At 40.5% G+C, this 21,510-nt stretch overlaps 1 protein-coding gene across 2 annotated transcripts; it reads right to left on the reverse strand.

Annotated features, from left to right (window-relative positions):
- Nucleotides 1-107: 107 nt before the first annotated feature.
- On the reverse strand, nucleotides 108-19,662 carry LOC114363254 (proton-coupled amino acid transporter-like protein pathetic). Of its 2 annotated transcripts, none has more exons than XM_028318932.1 (9): nucleotides 19,590-19,662; nucleotides 11,200-11,354; nucleotides 9,147-9,291; nucleotides 7,952-8,082; nucleotides 2,362-2,597; nucleotides 1,586-1,783; nucleotides 1,398-1,503; nucleotides 807-1,023; nucleotides 108-369 (listed from the first exon to the last, which is right to left on the reverse strand). In XM_028318932.1, the coding sequence occupies exons 1-9, from the start codon at nucleotides 19,608-19,610 to the stop codon at nucleotides 175-177; spliced, it is 1,404 nt and encodes a 467-aa protein (XP_028174733.1). In that variant the 5' UTR covers nucleotides 19,611-19,662; the 3' UTR covers nucleotides 108-174. The 2 variants fall into 2 exon arrangements, with proteins under 2 accessions (XP_028174733.1, XP_028174732.1); XM_028318931.1 differs by lacking the exon at nucleotides 19,590-19,662 and adding an exon at nucleotides 15,239-15,311.
- Between the last annotated feature and the right edge of the window lie 1,848 nt (nucleotides 19,663-21,510).

A 21,510-nucleotide genomic window follows, 5' to 3' on the forward strand; every position in this document is an offset into this window, starting at 1 on the left:
TTGGACTGAAATAAAAATTTATTATTTTCTACTTTCCTCTTTTATTTTTCATTTGCTATCTTCGTTATTATGTATTTTATTATTTTTTCTAAGAGGTTAAACGATGGCTTTGCAAAAGAATACGTTTTTAGTGTAAATATTTTATTAACTGGTAAACTTACTTAAGTACTTAAATCACAAATTAGCTATCAATCCCTTAAGGTTAGAATAGGTACCGGCTATAAATAATAAAACTCCTATGAATAAGATGAAAATATTCTTCCACAAGCGCCATTTATATCGTCCAAGTCCTGGAGACTCCCACACCACCAGAAGTTCGATCAGGGATGGGAAAATGAAACCCATGTTTGACAAGCAGAATGCACCAAGCTGGAAAGAAGAATACTATTTTATAAACCTATGTATTAGGTATAAAATAAATAAATAAACAGGTGAAAAATCAGAAACTAAAACCAATATTTTAAAATGTGATCAAATAATCATTGAATTCAAGCTGATTGACCTAAGAAACAAAGAATTTCATACTGCGCACATAAAAGTTCTAATGAAGCAATGTCCAGATGCATGAACGTCAAAATGACGGGACCTCACCAGGATTTATGAGGTCAATAAAGTCCAGGGATTTGAAAAACAACGGTTCATTCCCAGAAGTACCATTTGACAGTTCCAAACAAATTAAGTTGCAGACGAAGTAATCGGAAGAAAAAGTTCCATTGGGATCTTTAGAAGAAAATAATGTCAATTGGTACTTCTGGAAATAAGGGTAACTAAAGATAGAACTACGTTAGAAGACCTTGAAGACTTACCAGTCCCATCAAATTCCCAATATTGGGGAAAGCAATAGCAATAGCCGTGATGATAACGATGAAGGTTGCTCTGTACACCCTCTCCCAAATCCAGTGCTTCTTCGGGTTGTGTTTCTTGGAGATGTAGTGCCAGACCAAGTTGAAAGGCGCCCAGAAGTTTAACGCGAACGTGACGAAGATCATCAGGGCCATGAGACATTTGAGGACCTTGGGAAATCTGAAATGTTAGAGATAGTATCTACATTATTTGAAAATCTGATCAGCGTGATGTTTCACGGAAACAGGAAACCATTAAACATGAAGATGATTAAATTAATAATGTGATTGGAGCTTTATTTCGTGTGGATAAGGGTTAAGTAGCTGCAAGAAGTCTCATCACCGTTTCAGCCATATGACGTCCACTGCTGAACTTAGGCCTCTCCAAAGGCAAGAAGTCTAAGTACCCTGAATTCACTAGTAGATGTAATTGTTATCTTGCGTTATCTTGCAGCTTTTTGTAGCTCTTTGAGTATACTATGCTATAATAAGTTAACTTTCTGTTCAAGTCCATCAACTGGTAGCTTAGTTAATAATTAATCCAATGCTACTCACATCTCTGATGGGAAATTCAAAGTGACTGGAGATATACAATTTTCTCCATAGCCCCAATAGCCGAAGAAACCCACAAGGATGAGGAACGACACCACAATGCACATTGCTGGAAAAGCACATCAAAAATTTAATCAAGAAAAATATCTACAGAATACAAAATCAGATAATTATTCAAGTAGGTATCTTACCAGCACTGAGCACCAAAGGGAATTGCTTGGGGTTCTTCATATTATTTTCTATTGGCAATGAAACCCCTATACCCTCCATACTGAAGATGGCAATGCCGCAGAATTCAAAGAAACCATAAGGGTTCTTCCAAGCTGGCACTTCTGATATCGGCGGAGCTTGCCTTAAGCTGTAGTAGACTGTCGCTACTACGCATGCCACTGTGAAAGAAATTAGTACAACAATTTACAATTTTAACTGGATTAAGTCTTGGAAAAGTACTGCGTTAGAAACGAAGGGCCCTATGAAGATTTCTTTTCGTTGTCATGTACATGTAGATTTATCAGGAGTACGAGTTAATTCCTTTAACTCCTTTTCGGTCAATCTCGTAAGGTTACAGGATAAGCTTCTTGATTTGGCAAGGGTATTGCACTTGCAATGCCCATAACAGTGATTTTATAACAAAAGGCTGCTCAACCTTTTGAAGAGTCGTACCAAACGGTGGATTCAGTCGTAAACGATGGGCCATTTACATTTCATATTTCAGTTACTCTCAGGACGAGCGCAATAAACACTCAATTATTAAGATCAAACCATACTTGCGCGGGTCACTTAAAATTATTTCCGTGGGCCTGGGGTTGAGCAGCCTTTGTAATAACATTATGTTCCAAACCATATGTGTATCAAATAATAAAAAAGAAAACCCCCTGATCAAAAGAACCGAACTCTTAACACTTGACAAAAAAGCAGGACAACAACTTAGTTCCAATATCTGATTCTATAAATAATAGCATCTTACCAATGAAAACGTCCGCCAGCAAAGTGAAAGGCGCCAAATACTTCAGCGTGGTAATCATACACATCAGCAGTATAGGCACCAGGAGTGCCAGCACGTATAACCTCAATGATGCCAGGTCCCCAGAGTCAAACTCTTTGGTGTCTTCCACCATCTGCATGATGGTTTTCGCTATGATGATCTGGTAGACGCAGCAGGCACCGAAGAGGTCTAGGCAGATCGTTGCGTCCACAGCATACCTGGATTTATCATTGTGGAAGAAACATGATGATGAAATATCAGAGAAGAGTTAAGTAAAAAATCTGCATTTTGATAGCTAAGTAAGCAATCGTTATTCAAATATCTTAGCGAATAGAGTCGCTTCTCAAACAAAATTTTAAATGGTTTTAATGGTCAATGGTTCGTGGGTTCGAGTCCCGCCTTAGGCCGGCAATACACGGACAGCTCGAGCAGTTAGTCAGTGATCAACATACACAGACCGCTCTTGCAGTCAAGAGTCAACAGCTTGAAGCTGCCAGTGATAACTGCTCGAGCAGTTGGTATTAACTGCTCAACAAAACACAAGCGCGCGCGCCGTGGAATAATGAAAGTGGGCGGAGGTAACTGCGCGAGAGCTGTCGACAGCTCGAGTAGTCAGTGTATGGCTGGCGACTGCTTGAGCGCACGATGAAAATTCACCGTGCTGTCGACCGCCCGTGGTTCGTGTATGTGCGTCCATAGAACTCTGCAGTTCACTGTGCAGTCGCACCTTGAAGCTGTCGACCCTGACTGCTTCAAGCGTTCCGTGTATTGCCGGCCTAAGGAAGCAGGTCATCGGGGCATTATTGTTGATATCAAGTATGAACTACCTACTACAGATCTAGCGCTTAACTGAGGCAATGTCTGAGGTATGGCGGCTGCACGGGAGGAGTGACATATGACGTCACAGAGCATACAAGTCTGAAGCACATCCCCTTCCATCATCGGGGAACCAGACGCAGGTTAGCGTACCATCCCTATACTGTTGACATTCCACCAGCTCGCACTAAGCGTTTCGATGACTCTTTTATAATGGGAACAGCTAGGGACTGGAATTCGCTGCCTGCTGCTGTCTTTCCCGAAGACTATAATCCGGGCATTTTCAAGGCGAGAGTGAATAGGCACTTACAGGGCAGATTTATGTACCATCCTAGACTGCATCCCACTTAACATCAGGTGCGATTGTGGTCAAATAACTGCCTTGTAATGCATAAAAAAAACAGATGTCTCGCTGAGGTCACTAAACAACCCTACCTCAGGCAACACTCAGCTATGCGCTAAACCTATAAATGAAAGATTTTGTTAAAAAAATATTTGCCATCGTCTTTACAAAGCATGAAAATTGTAAGTTTAAATCCAAAGACATACCTAAACCACTTACTATACTTTCGTAGCTTCGGGAAGGGGCCTACTTCCAAAGACGCTTCGGCCACGTCTGGGTACGACATCACTGGGATATGAAGCCTCTGACATAGCACTTGTGCTGATTTTACTAATAACTGGAATCAGGAAAATTAAAGATAGGTATTGTTGACTAGGATACGGGAGTATTCCTACCTCTCGTTCCCACCACTTTAATGCCTATGCGGATATGCTCCAATAGTTAGTGCGTCTCTCTATTCAGAATTCATCGGTTAAATTCTTCATAAGTTTAAAAAACAAAGTTCCCAATTGTATTATAGAAATAGAAATAAAAAAACTTTTTTGATACAATAGTATTGTTAGGGCATCACAGATTTAAATTAACCTCATTGCGCAAAAATGAATAATGATTCAGTGCTCCTGAAGGCACGATCTGAATGAGCCAAGTCAGACTTCCCCTAATATTTGATATAGATGACCCACGCTGAACTGTCCCACCAAACTCAATGACAGGGGGGCGCTACCATCGTTCAACTATATGGTTTCCAACATGGCAAAAATCGGAACCAGCGATCCGGTATTGACGGTGGCGCCCCACTGTCAATGTCATCGATAGGACAGTCCAGTATTTTGGAACTATACCAACCTTTTTTCTCAGTGGCTACAGACCACATGAGAGAAAAAGTACAACCCGATCGAGGTAACTGCGCACTGTGCACCTATCTGGAATGCGACTCCCTCGCACTCACCTGAACATCTCCCCGCTTTCGCCCCGTCCATACCAGAGCGTCGATGTGACGTCACGGCTGCCAGGTTGCTTCATCATCATCATCATTTCAGCCATAGGACGTCCACTGCTGAACATAGGCCTCACCCAATGCTTTACACGTTGATCGATTGGTAGCGGCCTGCGTCCAGCGTTTCCCTGCTACCTTTACGATGTCGTCGGTCCACCTTGTAGGTGGACGTCCCACGCTGCGTTTTCCGGTACGCGGCCTCCATTCCAGAACCTTGCTGCCCCATCGGCCGTCAGTTCTGCATACTATGTGCCCTGCCCATTGCCACTTTAGCTTGCTAATCCGTCGGGCTATGTCAGCGACTTTAGTTCGTTTATGGATTTCCTCATTTCTGATTCGATCTCGCAAAGAAACAACAAGCAAAGATAGTTGCTTATTGAAGACTTTATGCAGAACAAGAATAGGATAATACTCACATGAACACAATAAGTGATGTAAAACCCGAAGATAATGGTCATGCCCAAGGAGGTCCAGAGCCCGCCCTTCATGAAGGCCTCGTGGATGCCCAGCAGCCCTCCGCCCAGGCATCCTTTGATCAGGTGTCCAGTGGACTCTAGGGCACTGAAAAAATAAAGAAAATCGGTTCAAAATTGATGCAGAAATCGAAGAACATTACAAAGAAATATAATTATATTGGTATAGATCATTGGTTCTCAAGGTGGGGGGCGCGCCCCCCGAGGGAGGCGCAAAGACCAAAGGGGGGGCGCGGGCCATCTGTGTACTTAAGTATAAAAAACCTGTGACCGCTAAGAAAATGCATTCCAGACTGCTCGATACCACCAATAAATAATCTTGACTGGAGAAGGGGGGGCGCGGAATTTTTGTATGGTAGAAAGGAGGCGCGTCCCAAATAAGTTTGGGAACCAATAGTATTANGGTCACTAAACAACCCTACCTCAGGCAACACTCAGCTATGCGCTAAACCTATAAATGAAAGATTTTGTTAAAAAAATATTTGCCATCGTCTTTACAAAGCATGAAAATTGTAAGTTTAAATCCAAAGACATACCTAAACCACTTACTATACTTTCGTAGCTTCGGGAAGGGGCCTACTTCCAAAGACGCTTCGGCCACGTCTGGGTACGACATCACTGGGATATGAAGCCTCTGACATAGCACTTGTGCTGATTTTACTAATAACTGGAATCAGGAAAATTAAAGATAGGTATTGTTGACTAGGATACGGGAGTATTCCTACCTCTCGTTCCCACCACTTTAATGCCTATGCGGATATGCTCCAATAGTTAGTGCGTCTCTCTATTCAGAATTCATCGGTTAAATTCTTCATAAGTTTAAAAAACAAAGTTCCCAATTGTATTATAGAAATAGAAATAAAAAAACTTTTTTGATACAATAGTATTGTTAGGGCATCACAGATTTAAATTAACCTCATTGCGCAAAAATGAATAATGATTCAGTGCTCCTGAAGGCACGATCTGAATGAGCCAAGTCAGACTTCCCCTAATATTTGATATAGATGACCCACGCTGAACTGTCCCACCAAACTCAATGACAGGGGGGCGCTACCATCGTTCAACTATATGGTTTCCAACATGGCAAAAATCGGAACCAGCGATCCGGTATTGACGGTGGCGCCCCACTGTCAATGTCATCGATAGGACAGTCCAGTATTTTGGAACTATACCAACCTTTTTTCTCAGTGGCTACAGACCACATGAGAGAAAAAGTACAACCCGATCGAGGTAACTGCGCACTGTGCACCTATCTGGAATGCGACTCCCTCGCACTCACCTGAACATCTCCCCGCTTTCGCCCCGTCCATACCAGAGCGTCGATGTGACGTCACGGCTGCCAGGTTGCTTCATCATCATCATCATTTCAGCCATAGGACGTCCACTGCTGAACATAGGCCTCACCCAATGCTTTACACGTTGATCGATTGGTAGCGGCCTGCGTCCAGCGTTTCCCTGCTACCTTTACGATGTCGTCGGTCCACCTTGTAGGTGGACGTCCCACGCTGCGTTTTCCGGTACGCGGCCTCCATTCCAGAACCTTGCTGCCCCATCGGCCGTCAGTTCTGCATACTATGTGCCCTGCCCATTGCCACTTTAGCTTGCTAATCCGTCGGGCTATGTCAGCGACTTTAGTTCGTTTATGGATTTCCTCATTTCTGATTCGATCTCGCAAAGAAACAACAAGCAAAGATAGTTGCTTATTGAAGACTTTATGCAGAACAAGAATAGGATAATACTCACATGAACACAATAAGTGATGTAAAACCCGAAGATAATGGTCATGCCCAAGGAGGTCCAGAGCCCGCCCTTCATGAAGGCCTCGTGGATGCCCAGCAGCCCTCCGCCCAGGCATCCTTTGATCAGGTGTCCAGTGGACTCTAGGGCACTGAAAAAATAAAGAAAATCGGTTCAAAATTGATGCAGAAATCGAAGAACATTACAAAGAAATATAATTATATTGGTATAGATCATTGGTTCTCAAGGTGGGGGGCGCGCCCCCCGAGGGAGGCGCAAAGACCAAAGGGGGGGCGCGGGCCATCTGTGTACTTAAGTATAAAAAACCTGTGACCGCTAAGAAAATGCATTCCAGACTGCTCGATACCACCAATAAATAATCTTGACTGGAGAAGGGGGGGCGCGGAATTTTTGTATGGTAGAAAGGAGGCGCGTCCCAAATAAGTTTGGGAACCAATAGTATTAAAGTCGTTAAAGCATTCATTGACTGGACTACTTGGGTACTGGCTGAGTTACTAGACCTATAATTTCTATGTAGGTACCTTTAGATCGTTTCATTCACGAAGACGCGCCCCACCATTCTTCCGCTAATGTTTGAGTGTTATCGGTATACGCCATGAGTGCACACGCACACTACAATAATGCCGCTCGGATTGCTCGGATCAAACTCCCCGCACCCCGCGCTTCCATCGACCAAAAATTGGTGGGGCGCGTCTTCGTGGATGAAACGATCTAAAGGTACCTACATAGAAATTATAGGTCTAGTAACTCAGCCAGTACCCAAGTAGTCCAGTCAATGAATGCTTTAACGACGGTGTAGAGAGAAATCCGTGGAACACAATTTCTGACCTCGGGACTTTATTTAGACTAGTTAGGAGGTGAACATGGCAAAAGTCCCCGCCCTTAGCCCTTAATCCGGCGGGGAGAGGGTAAAGGTTAAAGGTACTACTTTTCGGTTTTTCGCTTAATTCTCGGAAACTATGCGTCCTAGTGACATGACTACTATGAACCAAAAAAAGCTTATTCGATTTGCTACAGGTGAGATAGTCAAGTGAGTTAAGTGCTAGATCTANCGTCACTAAACAACCCTACCCCAGGCAACACTCAGCTATGCGCTAAACCTATAAATGAAAGATTTTGTTAAAAAAAATAATTTGCTATCGTCTTTACAAAGCATGAAAATTATAAGTTTAAATCCAGACATACCTAAACCACTTACTATACTTTCTTAGCTTTGGGAAGGGGCCTACTTCCAAAGACGCTTCGGCCACATCTGGGTACGACATCACTGGGATATGAAGCCTCTGACATAGCACTTGTGCTGATTTTACTAATAACTGGAATCAGGGAAAATAAAGATATTGTTGATTAAGGATACGGGAGTATTCCTACCTCTCGTTCCCACCACTTTAATACCTATGCGGATATGCTCCAATAGTTAGTGCGTAGTTAGATTCTTCATAAGTTTAAAAAACATTGTTCCCAATTGTATTATAGAAATAGAAACAAAAAAAAACTCTTTTGACACAGTAGTATTGTTTCATCACTGGTTGAAATAATTATCCTTATTGCGCAAAAATGAATAATGATTCAGTGCTCCTGAAGGCACGATCTAATGAAGCCAAGTTAAGAAACTATACAGGGTGGAAACGATAAGTGATCTCACTCGATTATTTCTAAACTACACAAGATATCGAAGAACTGGTTACTGATCCTAAAAGTGCTTCATGAGCTCTTTCTAACGGTATCAGTAATAGGTTACAAAATTAACTGGATCTATCCGAAAATTAAATGTTTTTAGCCTCCATACTAAATGTATGCCAGCCACACAATATTAGAAGTGTTATTTTTTTATTAAATAATAAACACTTAAATTGAACTCGTAAATTGCATTCTTATTTAAAATTATTCATGGAAAACTTTGGTTTTAGGCTTTACTTGCTATAATATTATCAAGACATGAGTGCCATGACTGTGGCAGTACTAAATGTATGGAAGCTGGAAACATTGAATTTTTGGATAGATCCAGTTTATTTCGTATCTTATTTTTGGTACCGTTGGATAGATCTCGTGAAGCACTTTCAGGATCAGTAACCAGTTTTTCGATATCTTGTATAGTTTAGAAATAATCGAGTGAGATCACTTATCGTTTCCACCCTGTATACACTACTTACTGGATGCGGGCAGCGCAGGACCTGGTTGTTATGGAAATCCTTGGATGGCCTTTGTCCAGCAGTGAAACGAACGAAGTGCTTATAAGATTGACCTGAACCTTTTGAACCTTTTATCTCGGTGGCTAATGTGGCTATAAACCCCACGAGAGCAGAAGAAGACAACTGCTCATACTGAATGATGACCTACTAATCAAGAATCACTATAAAAAAGTGAAAATAATACTCACATGAACACAATAGGTGATGTAAAACCCGAAGATAATGGTCATGCCCAAGGAGGTCCAGAGCCCGCCCTTCATGAAGGCCTCGTGGATGCCCAGCAGCCCTCCGCCCAGGCATCCCTTGATCAGGTGTCCAGTGGACTCTAGGGCACTGAAAAAATAAAGAAAATCGGTTCAAAATTGATGGAGAAATTGATGAACAATTGAACATACATAGAAAAAACAATTATATTGGCACAGATCGTTTTAGGCGGCTATCACACTGCGCCGCGCTCCGCCGCGGAGCGCGTGATTTCATATGAAAAATCCCGTGCGCGTTGTCAGTGTGAAGTGCCGCGCGTGTTTTCTATACAAACTGAGGTACTTGCATACAATGATTAAATCTGTCGTCCCGCGCTCGCGGCGGAACGCGGCGCAGTGTGATAACCGCCTTATCCACGAAGACGCGCCCCACCATTATTTCGCTAATGTTTGAGTGTTATCGGTACACGCTACATTCACACTACACGCACACTACAATAATGACGCTCGGATTGCTCGGATCAAACTCCCCGCACCCCGCGCTACCCTCGACCAAAAATTGGTGGGACGCGTCTTCGTTGATGAAACGATCTATACATAGAAATTATAAGTCTAGTAACTCAGTCAGTGCCCGTACGGGAGCGGGCACGGGAGGGGTGACATTGACATACTATGACGTAACAGGGCATAAAAATGTCCTTTATTCCATTTAAAGCCTGGTCCGTGAGCACGTAGAATCCCGTCCAATGACCCCAAGCTACTCATCCTTATCGCTCGCGCGTAATTATATTGCTGTCGCGACTGTGCGACGCGCGCCCGCAGTGAGTATGCGAGCGCGACAGCAACATAATTACGTGCGAGCGACAAGGATGAACAGCTTGGGGTCCTTGGACGGGATTCTACGTACTCATGGACCAGGCTTTAGTCCTACCAGTAGTTCGATGGTCGAACTGTTTCGACGTTTGGCCGTCACAAAATCACTCTCCCGTGCCGCTGCCATACTTCAGGCACTGACTGAGTAAAGTCCTAGATCTATAGGTGCTCCTTTTTCGAAGTCGGTTAAAAAGTAGTTCTAATTCATTAGGCTGATATCAGTTAATTGATTAGGTACCAGGCTTTACAAATTATCACGACATGTTTTATTGCTCTTAAGTTTGAAATCGATTAAGCAAGATTAATCAATTTATTGCATTTAGAGTAAATGTAGGGTTCGTAGAGAATGATTCACACAACCTATGATTCACACAGAACTGATAAGAGTTAGGAGCTTGCCTCTACATAAATCAATCTGTGCCCCGATTACGCTAATTTTTAACGTCTCCAATACAGACGCGCTTCTTCGATTCTGCGATACGGATTTGTCAAAACAGCTGAGGTACGGGCACGTTGAAGATGAAAATTTTTAGCGTAATCGGGGCCCTGGTATGTAAAACTTTTTTATGTCAGATTTAATATGTCAGATTTTGGGGTGATGGACTGGGTCTTAGGCTGAGTTGCACCATCTTAATTTAACTTTGACAAACGTCAAAAGTCTGTAAAACTCCATAAAAAACATCGGTAATGTTATAGTCACGGTTAAAGTTAGTTAGTGCAACTCAGCCTTAAAGATCTTTGTTGCTGGTACCTAATTAGGCGAATGGAGATATCGAATTGGACATTCAAATGATATAACCTTCGTTTCTATTGAGTCAAGTGCGCGCGCGCCGAAATTAAGACTAATGATGGTGTAATGTAGCACTAAGAATAATTGTCTGGTTTTAGAAGTAAATAGACGTTGGTTGGTGGTAAGGCTTGTTCTAAGTCCGCGTGGCTAGCTACCACCATCTTATCTAAGTCTGTCGCCATAACAAGAATGTTAACAGCATTCTTGTGTTCCGGCAGTTAGAGGTAAGATAGCCAGTTCCTCCGTGGTTGAGGATTCCGGGTGAAGCTCGCTTCCACCTTCGGCCTGATCATCACTTACCACCAGGTGAGATACAGGCCAAGAGCTTCCTCGTTGTGAATAAGAAGATGATGATGATGATGACGATGAACTTACTTCGTGGGCTTCGGCGTGCATCTGTGGGCTACGAAGTCGTAGGGCTCCTTGTCTGAGTGCAGCACAAATTTCCTCTTGGTGACGCCTGGTGGCGGTTGTGGAGGAGGCTTCAGGTGAGGGTCTTGTGCTTCAGTATCGGTTTTTGTGTGGTTTATCTGCAATTATCGAAGTATGGTTCAGTATACCTATCATCCGCTTTGTATTTGAGGACTTGACGAGACACGGGTCTTAACGCGACTTTAATCTATCCTATGTTCTGCTGATTAATTTGTCCAATGACAGTTTAACTTTCGCCCGGGACAAACTTGACCTTCACTGGTTGGGTTTTTATTGGCGGTTAAGCTGTAGATCCTGGCTACACAGGAGTTGTTAAGAGTGTAACATGTTAATGATATCAATGCCCTACACAGAAAATTCCCTTTACAAAAATGATTCAGTTAATGTTCACGCATACAAACGTTTTTATTGTGCGAGAATCGAACCCGCGACCCTTGGAGTTACATACTTCGGTTCTGAACGAAATCTACATTCAGAACCGAATAAATTATACTTTTATCTAGAGTTAACCAATGAGATATTAAAATAATGATAATTATAAAGAAAACCCCAATCCAGCAAACGCGACTCACTTGGCCTAGGCCCGTGAGTCAGCCGTCAATACCGAAGAATTTATCTTCGAGGTAAATAAAAATAATCTACTATACAATAAGTCGGGTTTTCCTCCCTGACGCTATAACTCCAGAACGCACGAACCGATTTCCACGGTTTTGCATTCGTTGGAAAGGTCTCGGGCTCCGTGAGGTTTATAGCAAAGAAAATTCGGGAAAAGGGGGTAAAACGGGATCCACGCGTACGAAGTCGCGGGCGGCCGCTAGTTACCTATAATAATAAAGACGATTTCTCTGTCAAAAATTCACGTTTTAAACAGCATGAAGTTTCTGATAAGCCAATTAACTAATCACAGAAGATAAAAGATGTTGCTTAGGAGTTTTCCAACATAAATAAATATGATAAGAAGGTAAAATTATACTTTTCAATGAATGCAAAGAATCTTCGCCAATCTGGCTATAAGATTGCGTACAGCAAATATTATAGGTAGGTACCTACCTACCTATTGCTGTATTTACCTAGTAAGTATAAATTATAAATATAATGTTAGTTTCAAACTACATTTGACTCAGTTAAAGGAAGGGATTGTAGGAGAATCGTGTTGCTTCAGGCCTTAGGCCTCAGACTAAGCTTAACGAGTCATCATCATCATCATCATCATCATCATCATCATCATCATCATCATTTCAGCCACAGGACGTCCACTCTCTACTGCTGAACATAGGCGTCCCCAAATGTCTTCCACATCGCACGGTTGGTAGCGGCCTGCATCCAGCGCCTTCCTGCTATCTTTATCAGGTCGTCGGTCCACCTTGTGGCTGCTTAACGAGTAACCAACTGATAAGTACATAGGTATAAGTTAGTCGGAACCAACATAAATAAACTTAAAAGGTATAAATACCTAAATAAAGTCAAATGCCTTGTCTTGCATAAAAATAAACATTTCACGTGCCTTCCAAAGCACGAATATGCTTTTTAAATGCCACTAAAATATGGTCCCCAAGCGGTTTGGCCACCGTGGGTGGTGTACTCAGGCCAAATCTTCCATTTGCCTCTGGTACACCGCCGCTGCCTCTGTGGTCTAGTGGTAAGACCACCTGCTTCAGACGCAGAGGTCCCGGGTTCATTTCCAGCGGAAGAAATTTTTTCTGTTCGGTTTGGTTGGTGGTAGAGCTTGTTCTAAGTCCGCCTGGCTAGCTACCACCATCTTACCTAAGTTTGTAGCCATAACAACAGTGTTAATAGCATTGTTGTGTTCCGGCAGTTAGAGGTAAGATAGCCAGTTCCTCCGTGGTTGAGGATTCCGGGTGAAGCTCGCTTCCACCTTCGGCCTCATCATCACTTACTATCAGGTGAGATACAGGCCAAGAGCTTCTTCGTTGTGGATAAAAAAAAATAGAGAGAGTTGTGCTCATGCAGTGGAGACTAAAATAATGATCTGCTGATGATGATGGTTGAAATGATCATTACATTATAATAAAAGGAGTAATTAATTCCAGTTTTCAATATAATTAATTCCAAGCGGGTCTTCCAAGTCTTTTGACTGTTATTCTTTAGAAACATTAAAGAAACATCTGAAAGGCTGCCATTTAATTAATTATAGGATTAACTTTAACGAAGGTTCAAAAAATATTTTTATAAAGAGCCAATGTGTAACAAGGCCCTAATTAAATTTTAAATTTATACACGAGTCTTGTCCAGTGCCGTTGACTTTTATCTAAATTGTATTTTACATTTACCTTTAATGTGGCAATTAAGTAAATGTTTGTATTAATTTGATAAAACTTTAAATATCATGTCAATAACATTACAAAATTCTTGAAATTATATTCTTTCTTTCTCTTTAATTTTTAAGTAGATTTTTGAAGAACACTTTTACTTATTTCAATTATTTTTGTAACCGTATCACTGCTTCGTTCGTTCGTTTCAGCCGAAAGACGTCCACTGCTGGACAAAGGCCTGCTTCAGGACAATAAAAATACCATCTTCTATGGGCCACTCCTGAAAAGAAGCAGCGTTTTAACTCAGTCACCAAATGTCAGCCTCTTTTTCATAAATTCTATTAACTTTACAAAATTGATAGTTAGCTAGGCAGTTTCAATTGTTTTGTTTTCTAATAAATAATTTATCTACCTCGTATTAAGTAGCCCTTTTTCATTAGGGTTCAATTTCTACGCGAAATACTTATCTGAAAATCGGATTTATTCAATACAATGCTCGATACTTTGAAAGAAACACATTTTGAGCTGTCTACGCCACGTAATTAGTTTGCGGAGATTAATCTATATAAATATTATAAAGCTGAAGAGTGTGTTTGTTTGTTGCTTGAACTCGCTAATCTCAGGAACTACTGGTCCGATTTGAAAAATTCTTTTAATGCTGGATAGCACATTTATCGAGGAAGGTTAGTATCATCCTACAGCCAATAGGGGCGGAGCAGTAAAGAAAAAACGGTGCAAAAAAGTTATTTTCACGCGTACGATGGCGCGGGCACAGCTAGTCTGTGATTCAATGAACCGATTCCCGAAATTTTCTATTTGGGGATCGATTTTATATAATTTACTTAGTAGTACTTATCAGAAACTAATGATCCGTTCCTAGAAATTTTCACTTTGATTCCTAAACTTTGATATTACTGCTACGTTAATGTCTTTACCGAATTATAGATTTTGTTAAGTGCGTACTTACTTGAAATACTTTATTGAAAAGGAATTATTACGTATCTAAAAAGCCTGCTTACCTATATAGCAATAATTTTCACCAATAAAATACCGCACATTTCCATAATGTATAACCAAAAGAAATATTTAAGTATGTTTATATCCGTTGTGTAGTACCCATAGTACAAGCTTTGCTTAGTTTGGGACTAGAATCTTGAGAGAGACGCATGTGATAATTTGTTTTAAAATTTGTTTTTTAATAATAGGCAGGCATTGATTTTTCTACAGCGTTACATCGCGCACCATTGGTAGGAATATTTTTTCAGAATGTGATATATGTATTATTGCTTCTTTTAATTGTTACTCAAAAGAATATTTCGTCGATGACGTAGATTGTTAAAGAACTACGTTTGTGAATTGTTGCAATTCACGAAGAAGGCGAGTGAGTTTTACATGTGTGGTGGCTCGCTACTGTTTGTTTTTCAAAAGTTTTGATAGACATTACACTATCGTTATGTGCATGTACACGTACACACACAAGTAAAGCTCACTCGCCTTCGTCTTCGTGAGTTGCAAGAACTAAAATAACTAACTATCCGTACAGTCACGAGCACGTAGAATGAACACACTTTTTGTTGTAAAATAAGTAGTATGTTTATGACCACTTTGTTTGTCTTTGAATCCTTCTTATCAAGAACCTTACATTTGTTATTATTTACCTCCAAAGCCTAAAAGCCTTATTTATTTATGCTTATCAATAAATTACTTACATGGTTAGAGTTCATTTCCATATTAACTTTCTCACAACACGACTGTTCTGAGCTGCCTTCACTTCACGTATCAATTATAATGAGACAGTCGACCATCTCGCATGATGACCTTGTTGTACACTCAGCATTCATATTCAATATTAAATTCTATTTTTTTTATCCACAACGAGGAAGCTCTTGGCCTGTTATCTCACCTGATGGTAAGTGATGATCCGAAGGTGGAAGCGAGCTTCACCCGGAATCCTCAACCACAGAGGAACTGGCTATCTATTTTTTAATGCAGAATAAAGGTCATTGCAGGTGAAGCTAATCGGTAAGGGATCAACGCCGTGTCACCTTTCGCGAGCGCGAGCTGTCATCGCCTTTCGCGCGCTGTCAACCGCGAGGTGAGGCGGTTACGTTACGGTGCGGATGGGTAAGGCCCAGAACGCAACTGCAACGAAACTGCAACTTTCTGATGATTCTGATGAATGAAACTGAAACTGAAAGTTTCAAACTGGTCGCGTCATGTGTGGTCTCTCAACGGACGCTATGGCAGAAACTTAGATGCAACTCAAAAGTAACTAGCAATTGCAGTTTCGTTGCAGTTGCGTTTCACCGTCTGTTCTGGGCCTAAGTGTGCGTTGCATCGGGGAGTTTCACACAAAGAAAAATGACCGCCTCGAGTGTACTTAAGGCAGGTATTTGACCGCAATCCCACCTGATGTTTAGATGCTGTCTAAGATGGTACATATCTGCCCTGTCAGTGCTTTTTTACTCTTACCTAGAAAAGGCCTAGATTATAGTGTTCTGGAAAGACAGCAGCAGGCAGCGAAATTCAGTCCCTAGCTGTACGCATTATAAAAGAGTTTTGGATATTCATGTTCATGCATAGAAGCGTACTGTGGGCAGGCCCCCCACTAGGTGAACCGACGACCTGATGAAGGTCACGGGGAGAATCGGATGGCGGGCAGCGCAAGACCGTTCGTTATGGAAATCCTCGGGGCCATTGTACAGCAGTGGATCGTCATTTGGCTGAAACGTATTCATGTTCTATAAAATTAGCATATATTTTTTAAAACAAATATAGTTTGTTACATTGTTACAAAAATAATACAAAAAGTCACGTTGTTGTCATTCTTTAGTGAAAAAATTAATGGAACAATATCACAATACCAGAAATGAGTGAAAAAGTCTAGTAAGATATTTTGTACAGTTTTTAGGTTTTTTTTATTTCCATGTTGGCTGGTTAGAAGCGTCCTGCATTTATCGCTTTCCTTTAGGCCCGATTTTTACTAAAAATAGAGGGGAGAGGAGATGTAGAAATAATGAAATCTGCTTTGTTGGAAACCTGACCTATAATTTTATAAGTCTTAAAAAGAAATACCTAAAAATCTTCATTCGATTGACAGGACAGTAAAAATATACCTAATGCATTTTTACTTGACTGTACCTACAGATTTTAAAAACAAATTATAAGTGCATAATCNTTCTCGTGTGACATTGACGTATTGTCAATGTCACTATGACAGCATCTCATTGGCTATAACGATACCGCTATTTTAACGTTTTAGATTTTTCATAATTAACAGTATAAATATAATGTTAGTTTCAAACTACATTTGACTCAGCTAAAGAAAAGGATTGTAGGAGAGTCGTGTTCCTTCAGTCCTTAGGCCTTAGGACTAAGCTTAACGAGTCATCATCATCATCATCATCATCATTTCAGCCACAGGACGTCCACTGCTGAACATAGGCATCCCCCAATGACTTCCACATCGCACGGTTGGTAGCGGCCTGTATCCAGCGCCTTCCTGCTACCTTTATCAGGTCGTCGGTCCACCTTGTGGCTGCTTAACGAGTAACCAACTGATAAGTACATATAAGTTAGTCGGAACCAACATAAATAAACTCAAAAGGTATAAATAAATAAAGTCAAATAACTGCATTGTCTTGTATAAAAAAAAACATTTCACATGCCTTCCAAAGCACGAATATGCTTTTTTTAAATGCCACTAAAATATGGTCCCCAAGCCGTTTGGCCACCGTGGGTGGTATATTTAGGCAAAATCTTCCATTTGCCTCTGGTACACCGCCGCTGCCTCTGTGGTCTAGTGGTAAGACCACCTGCTTCAGACGCAGAGGTCCCGGGTTTGATTCCCAGCGGGGGCAAATTTTTCTGTTCGGTTTGGTTGGTGGTAGAGCTTTTTCTAAGTCCGCCTGGCTAGCTACCACCATCTTACCTAAGTCTGTAGCCATAAAACAATGTTAACAGCATTGTTGTGTTCCGGCAGTTAGAGTAAGATAGCCAGCCAGTTCCTCCGTGGTTGAGGGTTTCGGGTGAAAGCTCGCTTCGCACCTTCGGCCTGATCATCACTTACCATCAGGTGAGATACAGGCCAAGAGCTTCCTCGTTGTGGATAAAAAAAAAATAGAGAGAGTTGTGCTCATGCAGTGGAGAGTAAAATAATGACCTGCTGATGATGATGGTCGAAATGATCATTACATTAATAAAAGAGTAGTTAAGTAATTCCAGTTTTCAATATAATTATTTCCAAGCGGGTCTTCCAAGTCTTTTGACTGTTATTCTTTAGAAACATTAAAGAAACATCTGAAAGGCTGCCATTTAATTAATTGTAGGATTAACTTTAACGAAGGTTCAAAATATATTTTTATATTTTATAAAGAGCCAATGTGTACTTAACAAGGCCCTAATTACGTTTTTTTAATATTATACACGAGTCTTGTCCCGTGCCGTTGACTTTTATCTAAATTGTATTTTACATTTACCTTTAATGTGGCAATTAAGTAAATGTTTGTATCAATTTGATATAACTTTAAATATCATGTCAATAACATTACAAAATTCATTAAATTCCATAAATTCTTTTCTTTCTTTCTCTTTAATTTTTAAGTAGATTTTTGAAGAGCACTCTTACTCGCTCCAATATATTTTTGTAACGGTATCACTGCATCAGGACAATAAAATTACCTTATATGGGCAACTCCTGAAAAGAAGCAGCGCAAGAAACTCAGTCACCCTCTTTTCCATAATTTTATTAACTTTACAAGATTGAATATCTTCCGGTGTTAGCTAGGCAGTTTCAATCACATATTATTATTCTGTTTTCTAATAAATATCATCTACCTCGTATTAAGTAGCCCTTTTTCATTAGGGTTCAATTTCTACGCAAAATTATCTGAAAATAGGATTTATTCAATACAATGCTCGATACTTTGAATGAAACATACATAGATGTATTTTGAGTTGTCTACGCCACGTAATTAGTTTGCGGAGATTAATCTATACTAATATTATAAAGCTGAAGAGTGTGTTTGTTTGTTGCTTGAACTCGCTTATCTCATGAACTACTGGTCCGATTTGGAAAGTTGTTTTTGTGTTGGATAGCCCATTTATCGAGGAAGGCTTAAGCACTTAAGGCTGTTTAACATCACCCTACAGCCAATAGGGGCGGAGCAGTAAAGAAAAACGTTACAAAAAAGTTATTTTCACGCGTACGAAGACGCGGGCACAGCTAGTCTGTGATTCAATGAACCGATTGCCCGAAATTTTCTATTTGGGGATCGAGTTTATATAACTAATTTACTTAGTGGTATTTATCAGAAACTAATGATCCGTTCCTAGAAATTTTCACTTTGATACCCACAAACTTTGATATTACTGCTACTTTAATGTCTTTACCGAATTATAGATTTTGTTAAGTGCGTACTTACTTGAAATACTTTATAGAGAAGGAATTATTACGTACATAACTAAAAAGCTTACCTACCTAGCAATGATTTTCATCAATAAAAAACATACATTTCTATAATGTTAATGGCAGGCATTGATTTTTCTATAGGCTTACACCGCGCGTCACTAGTAGGAAATTCCTACGAGTGACGCGCGCGCGCGGTGCAAAGGAATAGTTTTTCAGGTTGTGCTATATATTTATCATTATTATATGCGTTTATTGCTTCTTTTAATTATTACTCAAAAGAAATTTCGTCGAAGACGTAGATTGTTAAAGAAATACGTTAGTTAATATTAATTATTAGTACCTAGTTGTTGCAATTCAAGAAGGCGTGTGAGCTTTACATGTGTGGTGGCTCGCTACTGTTCGTTTTTCAAAAGTTTTGATAGACATTACACTATCGTTATGTGCATGTACGTACACGCACACACACAAGTAAAGCTCACTCGCAAAATAAGTAATTAGTATCTTTAAGACCACTTAAGACTATAGTTTGTCTTTGAATCCTTCGTCCGATAAAAAAATAACTTCTTATCAAGAATAACAAATGTAAGGTACATTTGTTATTATTTTCCTCCAAAGCCTTATTTATTCATGCTTATCAGTAAATTACTTACATGGTTAGAGTTCATTTCCATATTAACTTTCCCACAACACGACTGTTCTGAGCTGCCTTCACTTCACGTATCAATTATAATGAGACAGTCGACCATCTCGCATGATGACCTTGTTGTACACTCAGCATTCATATTCAATATTCAAATTCTGTTCATTTTTTTATCCACAGCGAGGAAGCTCTTGGCCTGTATCTCACCTGATGGTACCTATAAGTGATGATCAGGCCGAAGGTGGAAGCGAGCTTCACCCGGAATCCTCAACCACAGAGAAATTGGCTATCTATTTTTTAATGCAGAATAAAGGTCATTGCAGGTAAAGCAAATCGATAAGGGATCAACGCCGTGTCACCTTTCGCGAGCGCGAGCTGTCATCGCCCTTCGCGCGCTGTCAACCGCGAGGTGAGGCGGTTACGTTACGGTGCGGATGGGTAAGGCCCAGAACAGACGGTGAAACGCAACTGCAACGAAACTGCAACTTTCTGATGATTCTGATGAATGAAACTGAAACTGAAAGTTTCAAACTGGTCGCGTCATGTGTGGTCTCTCAACGGACGCTATGGCAGAAACTTAGATGCAACTCAAAAGTAACTAGCAGTTGCAGTTTCGTTGAAGTTGCGTTTCACCGTCTGTTCTGGGCCTAAGTGTGCGTTGCATCGGGGAGTTTCATACAAATAATAATGACCGCCTCGAGTGTCCTTAGGGCAGGTATTTGACCTCAATCTCACCTGGTGTTTAGATGCTGTCTAGGATGGTACGTATCTGCCCTGTAAGTGCTTATTCACTCTTACCTAGAAAAGTCCTGGATTATAGTGTTCTGGAAAGACAGCAGCAGGAAGCGAATTTCAGTCCCTAGCTGTACGCATTATAAAAGAGTTTTGGATATTCACGTTCATGCATGGAAGATGTAGTGTGGGCAGGCCTCCCACTAGGTGGACCGACGATCTGATGAAGGTCGCGGGGAGTACCTGGATGGCGGGCAGCGCAAGACCGTTCGTTATGGAAATCCTCGGGGCCATTGTACAGCAGTGGATCGTCATTTGGCTGAAACGAATTCATGTTCCATAAAATCAGTATATTTTTTTAAAACAAATGTAGCTTGTTACATTGTTACAAAAATAATACAAAAAATTGTCACGTTGTTGTCATTCAAATTTAGTGAAAAAATGAATGGAACAATAGGTACCTATTATCACAATACAAGAAACGAGTGAAAAAGTTTAGTAAGATATTTTTTACAGATATTAGGATTTTTTAAATTTTCATGTTAACTGGTTACAACTTAGAAGCCTCCTGCATTCAGCGTCTTCCTTTAGGCCTGATTTCCACCAAAAATAGAGAGATGCAGAAATAACGAAATCTGCTTTGGTGGAAACCTGACCTTAAATTTAATAAGTCTTAAATAATAAGAAATACCTAAAAATCTTCATTTGATTGACTTTTTAAACACAAGGGCCACGACGAAGGACAATAAAAATATAATGTTTTTTTACTTGACTGTACAAATTTTAAAAACAAAATCAACAAAACTGGGCATAATCTTAGTTCGTTGTCCTGATTTTTTTTCTCAGTCCCTCTCGTGTTTTTGCGTGTAAAGGTACGAAATATTTTGGTTGTTGTATTCGCGTGTTAAAGGTCTTTTTGTAGTTTATTTTCTGTCCAGAATTATGTATTATTATGATGCAAAAATAACGTAAATAAAATACTGCAAATTATTATTTTAGAACAGTAACTGGTTTAATTAGGCTGATAGTGATTTTGACCTTTACATCGTTAAAGGTGAGGTAGATCTCTTTAAGACGCAGTAAATACTAATATTCACTAGGTAAACCTAGTAGACAGACGACCTTATAAATTTTCAGCCAAACCAACGCGTGCAGATCGTGTCGGCGATGGCGATCACTGCGCGTGCATAGGTCAATGA

This window comes from Ostrinia furnacalis, unplaced genomic scaffold (genome assembly GCF_004193835.3).
Source record: "Ostrinia furnacalis isolate ACB-3 unplaced genomic scaffold, ASM419383v2 OfSCF7044, whole genome shotgun sequence".
Lineage (NCBI taxonomy): Eukaryota > Metazoa > Arthropoda > Insecta > Lepidoptera > Crambidae > Ostrinia > Ostrinia furnacalis.

Excerpts from the sequence above, each read along its gene's own strand:
- LOC114363254 (XM_028318932.1), bottom strand. The coding sequence starts at position 19,610 with ATGGAAATGAACTCTAACCAT. Across the intron at positions 11,355-19,589 it reads TGGAAATGAACTCTAACCAT|ATAAACCACACAAAAACCGA; the intron begins GTAAGTAATTTA and ends CGATAATTGCAG. Across the intron at positions 1,024-1,397 it reads TTGAATTTCCCATCAGAGAT|ATTTCCCAAGGTCCTCAAAT; the intron begins GTGAGTAGCATT and ends CTAACATTTCAG.